The 9,043-nt window shown below is 24.7% G+C and overlaps 2 protein-coding genes across 2 annotated transcripts; one reads left to right on the top strand and one right to left on the bottom strand.

Moving 5' to 3' along the window:
- Window positions 1-666: 666 nt before the first annotated feature.
- On the top strand, window positions 667-2,730 carry LOC132927323 (uncharacterized). The gene is made up of 2 exons (XM_060991837.1): window positions 667-2,212; window positions 2,277-2,730. The coding sequence occupies exons 1-2, from the start codon at window positions 1,934-1,936 to the stop codon at window positions 2,409-2,411; spliced, it is 414 nt and encodes a 137-aa protein (XP_060847820.1). The 5' UTR covers window positions 667-1,933; the 3' UTR covers window positions 2,412-2,730.
- LOC132927322 (oxysterol-binding protein-related protein 11-like) lies at window positions 2,428-7,948 on the bottom strand. Its single transcript, XM_060991836.1, has 5 exons — window positions 7,658-7,948; window positions 7,377-7,532; window positions 5,305-5,502; window positions 5,083-5,236; window positions 2,428-4,578 (listed from the first exon to the last, which is right to left on the bottom strand). Exons 2-5 carry the CDS (start codon window positions 7,509-7,511, stop codon window positions 4,373-4,375), a joined length of 693 nt encoding a protein of 230 aa, XP_060847819.1. The 5' UTR covers window positions 7,512-7,532; window positions 7,658-7,948; the 3' UTR covers window positions 2,428-4,372.
- Between the last annotated feature and the right edge of the window lie 1,095 nt (window positions 7,949-9,043).

The following is a 9,043-nucleotide window of genomic DNA, read 5'->3' as shown; positions in this document are numbered from 1 at the left end:
CTCATATTTCATAAGTTAAACTTTGTAATATGTAAATTATATAAAATTTTATTGATTTATGGTAAATATTACACATTTTATTATAATATTTGTTGTAACGATTGTTAATTAAGTTCAAAAACATTTAAGGATAATATTAATAAATATTCCTTTTTTAAGATATGCATTTATTTTGTTTTATTGGAGACATAAGAAACATTAGTATCTTTGTCATTAATTAAAATCTGTGTACTTAACATCATGACATACTAATATACACATCTACATTAACATCATATTATGTACGTCTTACGTTTATATGATGAATTGGTATATTAAACGTCTAATATAGAAATATATACATCACAGTGTTAACCAGGTATAGTCGTATAGAGGTACCTACTTGAGTCTTAGTTTTATATATAAATAATAAAATAACTACACATTAACATTGATTATCAATGATATTGTAATTTATAGGTAGTTAGTGTTGCTAGCCGTCTGATATCTAAGTGGCTAAGCACTCGATTTTTGCTAACAAAGTAACAAACACATACTTTATTATCATTGTTAATTCCACTAATTCCAGACATTCCAGTACCTATCCAGTGTCTATAGTAAACTAGTAAAGTATAGTTAAAGTATTTAATGAATAATTCTAAAGATCAAATAATATATATTAAGAATATGAATATGTAATAAAATAATTATTGCTGACGACCGGTTTGAAGGTGTTCTGCAGACTTACAATTTGGTAGGTAGCAAAAACAGATTCCCAAACTTCCGCAATAATGAACTCTCTCTTATATTTTATAACTTTATTAGACGTATATTATATGGGTTAGAAGTAGCGGACTTATGGCACGATCTCAAATTTTAAAGGCACGTGAAAACATTGTTTAGCTCATAGTTCAATCTTGTTTACCTAGTTACATATTTTAATGAAAAATATTAATCTTTCAGCTTTTTACACTCAATATTTATGTAAGCGCATTTGTTTATTTTCGAACATTTAATGAATGCGATCAAATTAAAACAGAGCACAGTGGAAATTAAATTTATAATAGATGAGTTAATGTCGTTTGTTTTTTAAACTAACAAAATTATACACCTGATATTAAACAATTTTTGAAAACATTTTTAAAAACCCCACCACACCGAAACAATGTTTGTAGGAGTGTACATTTTTTTGAATATGTACCTACTCTGGTTCCAAAACGTTGACCGTCTTAATATTTCAAAGTTACCTATATTGATAGGGACTAATTAATTTGCTAAATAGTGCAAATAGTGGCGACTTAACATAGGATTTCTAATAAGTTTGGTACGCTAATACAGTGGGTACCTATCTACCTATGCATAGTATTTTAGACTTTTTCAGAAATTTTTATACAAATTACAATTTTAATAAACTTTATGTAATATAATTAATATGTTGTTATGTTCACAGAACGACAGAACACTGGAAGCATTTTAAATAGCGCTCTGATATTATTATTTATCAACAATAAAATCGGATGTACCTATTTGTATAGGTATCTATTGAATTATATTTCAATTGCGTCTTGTTTAAATAAATCAATCGGTTGCTCTTAGAAATACATTCATTAGATCGAAAAAAATTGACAAACAACTAACAAGTATATTAATTGAATATCAAAAACCAATAAAATGATTTATGCTGTATATTTTACAAAAACAACATCACTATACTGGTCGGAGCGCATTTTGGCATCATGTTTAGGCCGGGCGCACACCAAAGCATAGTACATTTACTTTTTTGCATTTTAAAATAATAAATAACATCTATTACCGAATAATATTTTTTTTGTTTCTATGGAAATATTTTACATAAATAGTTTATTTTATTATTTTTTTTAAAAATTTTTTCTTTTTTTTATCAAATTCAAAAAAAGGTACCGGTATAGTTTACGAACATGCTTATTATATAAATATGTCTAATAACACTTGTGATGCCATAAGGCATAAAACTAAAAGATTCAGCTTTAAGAGAAAGCCGTTTAATTCGAATCAAAAAGGAAACGAGCCAAAAAGAGAGACAAAAAAAGATGTGAAAATAGAGACGAAAGTGCATGAATACCAGGAACCTCAAGAACATCACAGAAAGTCAGAGGTTGGTTTCCACAATAAACCAAAAAAGGTAGATGATAAAATTAATCACGACCATAATGAGCAAAAAGAAACAATAACACAAGATGATAATTCTAAAATGGTAATAAAAATAATGAAATGAAAAAATAATAAATAACATATATTATGTTCATCTGTTTCGATAGCCGAATGGTTTTGAAAACAAAGCAACACAAACAAGAATTTGTTGTATTCATAACCACTGCAAGAGAAAACAGCGAAAACGAAACGGAAATTTTTTTCCCGAAGCGTGGTCTTGTTTAACAAATTTGTGTAAATAAAAAAAAAATAATAATATTTATATCTGAATTTTTTTTATTCCAACTTTTTTACATTTTAATTGGTACATAAATGAATTCTATTATTGATTAAAGGATTGCTAATTTTAAATTTCTAATTTTATTTTACACTATAATATTATGTTTTTACATACAGACTTAAAATTTGTATACATTAATAAATTAATTTGATCAAGTCTATTAATTGTAAAATCATTTATTTATCATATTTTTAAAAACAATTATTATGCTAGTATCAATTAATACAAGAATTAATTTATGTATTGAAATGTAAAAAGGTTAGAATAAAAAAATATAAAAATTGGACTTTTAAATTTAAATAGATTAGATAGATTAAGAACTTGAAGTATAGTATTGTGTTTTTCTTTAATAATATATAAGTATAGTGTTCCCTGACAGTGTGCTGATATACAGTTAAGTAATAAACAAACTATGTAAGTAAATTTCAAATTATTTTATTTGTTTCTATTATTTTCTTATATGAATACTTCTTGTACGTTGACTTATAAAAGTATAAATGTATAGATATAGTAGAAAATTGTTAAAGTAAAAGGTTTGTCTGCACATAAAGATCTTGAATACAATGCGTTCCTGTTATAAGTTTTCCCCACTACAATTAAAATGTATCGATAATACATATTCACTTTTTTTTTTATAAATGTTGATGGAACTATGTTAAAATATAAAAAAACTGTAAATCATTTTGTTGTTTAAAATGCATGAAAGTTACCTATCTTAATTAGTTGGTCATAGTGATTTCATATCAATATTAGATCATCTAATGAATTACCTAATTTATATTAAACATCTATTATATAGAATATCTATTATATCTATTATATTAAAAAATAATTATAACACAATTTTTTTTCGTGAAATTTTAGAAATATACATTGGACATAAACAATATTCAGTAGTTATGACATTATGTGCCTTAACATTACTGACACAGATATGCAACAATAATATAATGATTGTGAAATACAAATAAAATTATGGGTTTGTACCTTAAAAGTGTATATATCTCATCAGTTAGGTTAAAGTACAAATTATATTTTAATTTCATTCAATATTTTGTAAATATCAAAATATATACCATTGTAAAACAGTTTATTTGTAAATATATAACATAATTTTATTTTATATAAACTAACACATAATTGTTTTATGTTTATGATCATAATCTCAGTTCTTACTATTTAATATAATATTTAATACATTGTGATTTCATTGTTTCCATAACACTTACAAAATATATTAAACTAATACTAAATTTGTTATTATTAAAATGATATGCTACATACATTCGCTGATACATTTTCAAAAACCATAGTAGTTTTTCTTACAAAAATAAAATAAATATATCATTATATTAATTGCTTCTTTACTCCCTTGAAAAGTTTGAAATAAAGATGATAATATAAACTAATAGGCTGATTTAACTAAAAATACAATAAGAAGCTCTAAAAGTAATAGTACCCTCGATAGAATAAAAATGAAGAAGCTTTAGATCATAGAGTAAAATAGTCTACCTGCAATAATAGTTTAAAAAACCGGAATGTAGTGTACAAAACGAACCAACCGATTAAGTCTAATTTTATAATCCTTAATAATATATTATTATAACATACAACTATATTTTATATTTAATCAAAAACTGTTGAAACTTTTGATTCATTTTATAGAGATTTCAGTAACTAAACTATTATACCTCCTGTCTCTAGAATTAAAAAACTTATTATAAATTTGTGAATGATTAAATATGTTATATAATAATACAATAAAATGAAGGTACATAAAAATAGAAAAAAAATATCCATAAATAACAACAAGTTTTTAAAAATTCAATACTGTTATAAATAATCAAATATAATCAATGGAATATACATAAATCACGGTATAAAAATAAGAGAGAAACATGATGCCAATTTATTACTTATTAGTTAAGTACTTGTTGTGTGGGATTTTCTTTTAGAATGTGATGATGAGGAAGATTGTTTGGAATTCAAAAATGAATAAGTTCGAATGATTGGTTGTTCGATGCTTGAATGTTGTAGAATCTTATAACAGTTTTCTAATGCACACATCATTGACTGCGATGTTGCCTTTATTATTAACAAGTCGGGATCAGTATTCCTTAAGCGTGGACCTATTTTTTGAAATAAAAACAAATTATTATTATTACAAAAGAAACAATTTACTAAAATATACATTAATGTTTACTACTTAATCAATTTTATTATAAATATATTATATAATTATTCTATATTTTATTAAATAATAAAAATGTATAAAGAATAATTAATATAATTTTTTGATAATTGGATGGAAATATTTGGAATAACATAGTAATGTCTATAACAGACTTTGGAAGTTGCAATTATTGATATAATGTTGTTGTGGTAGTTCACAATACTTCATAATTACCAAGTACAATAAGAGTAAACAATATACACTACAGCTGCACTAGGGTTATTTTTATTTATCATTAACATTTATTTTATAATCATTCTGATGGTGGCTGAAAAGTTAATACAAAGAGGAAAAAATTGGTAGGTATCTATTATTAATAACTAGAGATAGGATAATGACTTTAAATGTACCAAAAATGTTTTAAAAACCTACACTATAAAAATTGTTTCAAATAACTAACCTTGAGATGGTAGCTTCTCTATGACTCGAGCCATGTCAATAAAATTATTTTCAGCCTGAGATAAATACTGTCGTGCATTGGCCAAAGATCTTTTAACCCCACTTGGGCAAAAATCATACACATAATTTGTTCGTGAATATTTTTGTACGTTTTTCTATAAGTAGAAAAGTAAGTTACAAAATTGATTTAAATAAATTATTTTAATGTTTATTTAATAAATACTTGGGAATGAAACTCTGCAGCAGCTCTCAAACGATTCACCCAATCTTGTCTAGCTCGTGCATCAACAGCCCTTAACTTATAACATTCGCCATTCCAAGAGTTCACAGAAAATGTATTTGAATCTTCATCACTTGGAGATACAACAGCGGATTCCAAAAAAATAAATCCCCGTGGTTGTTGTTTTGTATCATTTTCACTCTGCATAATGAAACAATAAAATTTTAAAAATTTAAAGTATCAATTTACTACTATAATATAATATATATATATATATATATAAGTTGAATTTATGTTTGTTTAGATACATGAGTTAAAGCATACAATTGTTTTAGTTAGCAATTAGCATAAATATTAGTAATAAGAAATATAAAATAGTAAATATCATTTTTTAAACAAATTAAATAAATTATCAATCATTTTAAGTTAAGACTAATAGAAATATAGATCTCATCTTTCAGAACAATGTTTAAATTCAATAAAAATAAAGATTTATAAGTATTTAATTTTGTATTTATATTTAGTGAGTAATGTTATACCAGAAAATTATTTTGAATAGGGTTTTTTTTTAAATATTATAAACCAATACAAAACAAGTATAACCATTAATAAGTTATATTTATGTGGGTTAATAGAGAATTGATATTACAAATAATAATATTAAAATGACAGATTGTTTAAATTGATTTTTATAAATAAAATTACATATTATAAATTTTACTTAGTTATACACTTATATAGTTATATATACCATAACCACCATGCTTTCTGAAACAGGTATCAAATTAAATTTACCAAAATTAAAAATTATAATCCATCATTATAGATAGGGATAGCATATCATTTGTAATTTATTGTTTTTAGTTTAATTACTAATAAAAATTTAATCTAAGTTTTAAGGTTTTTTAAAACAATAATTTCTTAAAATGTTAATCAAATATATTTATGACTACATTAGCATTAATTTTTTGGGTGTCATTCAACCTTTTATACCTTTTTAGTGTGTTGATTGCATCCACAAGTCGGATAGGTAAATTATCTTTTTTTACCTTTTTATGTTCTTATTGCTTCTTATTGTATAATATAGCATTAATTAATTTATATAAAATAAGCATTCAATTACAATATTTTAATAATGACTATTGAATACATTCGTAGTTCTAGGTTTGATATATTGGAAAATGATTAGTCATAATTAATAATTATTTTGTAATTATTAAATAACTTAAATAATACATTTCTAGTTAGTGTTGTAAAATAATAATAATACAAAAACCAATAAAAATAATTTCAAATACATAGGAATAAATCATTTAAATAAAACATTCCTAACACCATATATGACAAATATATTAGATTTAATATATCAATTTATGTGTCACATTAACGCTTACCTACTATACATTAGATGCAATTGGAACACAGAAAAGGTGGGAAAAAATTGCTCACCTGTGTCTGGGACGCAATCCACAAACTCAAAATTTTTAGTATTATTACCTATAGACATATTTAGAAGTATTTTCCTATTAAAAAATTGAATAATTTTTAATTTAAAATAATTTTTCTTTGAATTTTTTTTTATAAAAAATTTAAAAATTACCTACCCACAACAGCGACAGTTTATTTTATTTTGAATTAAATTAATATATTATTTTGCCGGGTTTCATGAAAATTTGAATAATTTATTGTTCATACAAATTATATAGACTAACCACTAAATTATGTTTAAGAGAGGTTTCAATTCAGTCAACTACGGATTCATTAAATATTTAGTGAACTTGCATGCAACACAACATATAATGTAAATTATGATTTTTTACTCAGTTATGTTGTTTCAAAACTTAATAAATTTGCATAAATGTGTTATGATTATTGTATTGACCTATAAAAAAAATTAAGTGATGTTAAATGTCATTAGTAATATATTTATACGAATAATTGTATGCAAAACAATATTAAATGATTGATTAAGAAAGTATGATAATCTAAGTCTAAGATTTCAAAAGATAACCTAGGCGATATATTAAGTATACCCGTTTCAATAGTATTACAATAATACATAATATGTAGCTTACCAAAAAGTAACTCAGTGTTCCTTCTCTTGGGTCCACTATAAACCACCTGTGTTGCCATCCTTTAACTACATTTGTGTACTTGTACAGTTGTCCTTCTTGAATTTGGGATAAAAATTCTATGCCACCCGAATCCATGACGTATACTTGACACACTGGCTGTGAACGATCGGATGATATTATCAATAACAGCTGGGCGGTCAATACCAACAAATGTAAGGACGAGAACTTATGGACACATATAACGTGTACAACAATACAACAATGTTAATAATTATGATTACCTAGTATTTGTTCGCAGTAAATTTTAAGCACAGACGGGCGTGGTGAGTGCAGTCACTTTTAAAATTGCAACAGTTCGGGCGTATTGCGTTATAGATTTTAAAAATTTAATCGCTAGATATTAGCTAATAGGTAATTATTAGTCACTTCCGTCACTTCTTATAACTATAAATTATAGTCTAACTATTAGACTATTATTATTGTTGTTAGTTCGATTAGTTTCGATTTACTCGTTATCGCTATTCAAAGTTTCAGTCGAAACCCGATTACTGATCGCACTATCGCAGCAGTTGTGTTGTAAACGCTAGACCGATAACATAATAATACTATAACACTAACAGCGATAATACAAGTTTATTTGGCCCTTGTCAGCTGCTGCAGTCGTAGTAAAAAACAAAAAAATATTGATAACAACATTCGCGAGTTTCTGCCTTACCTCCATAGCTCTGTAGTAGTTACTAATTTCAACTTTTCGGTGAACTAGATATGATTATTTTATGATTAAGCAGGTACACATTGCACTTACAGTTACAAATTACAATATTGTGTTTAGTTAGAGCTTAAGCATCAGTTTCAGGTTAAGCTTAATCCTTAGAGGAAGATTTGAATTCGAAAAAGAGTGGTTTACTGTTTAGATAGTTTAATAGTACCTAGTGGTGAGATAAAAACAATAATAACGAATAATGATCGACCGCATTCGATAAAATCAATATGTACCTACAGCTTGGCCGGTTTTTAGGATTATGTAAGTAATCTTTACTTATTTAGAAATTCTAAATTACTATCGAAAATAATACATTAAATATTTTAAAAAAAAATTATAATTACACATAATGAATTACGAAACCTGTTACTTAATAAATAATAAATATTTTTCTGGCTATGGCCTTGCTTGGACTACTTAGAATAAATAATATATGACTAAATAGTTCCAATTAATTAGTTAACCATTGTTGTGGACTTAAAAGTAATAATCGACAAACTAACAATTTAGTTGTTACGATTATACCTTCATAGTTTATATCTATTATCATTTGATTCCTTAATATTAAAGTAAATATTATAACAAATTAATTTTCGAAATCCATTAAATACTTATTGGATTATTTAATACAAATCGCAAACCAAAATTACTAATTATTTCAAAAAGTTAATAACAATTTAATCAATTTATAGTTACATTATTTTTAATATTATTATATTATAATAACAATAAAATGATTTATCGAATAAATAATATAATAATAATGCATATTTTAATCACTTTAATTACTATTATTATAATCTAAAGTATTTTCCGTAAACTTTTTTTCTTTTCTTGTTTCTCCTTCCTTATTGAATTTTTGTTTTTTGTTCTAGTATCTTCAGCAGTTTTATGATTTACCAAC

The sequence above is a fragment of the Rhopalosiphum padi genome, chromosome 3, assembly GCF_020882245.1.
Source record: "Rhopalosiphum padi isolate XX-2018 chromosome 3, ASM2088224v1, whole genome shotgun sequence".
Taxonomy (NCBI): domain Eukaryota; kingdom Metazoa; phylum Arthropoda; class Insecta; order Hemiptera; family Aphididae; genus Rhopalosiphum; species Rhopalosiphum padi.
Note: the sequence above shows the minus strand (reverse complement) of the source record. Positions and strands in the feature narration are given on the sequence as shown.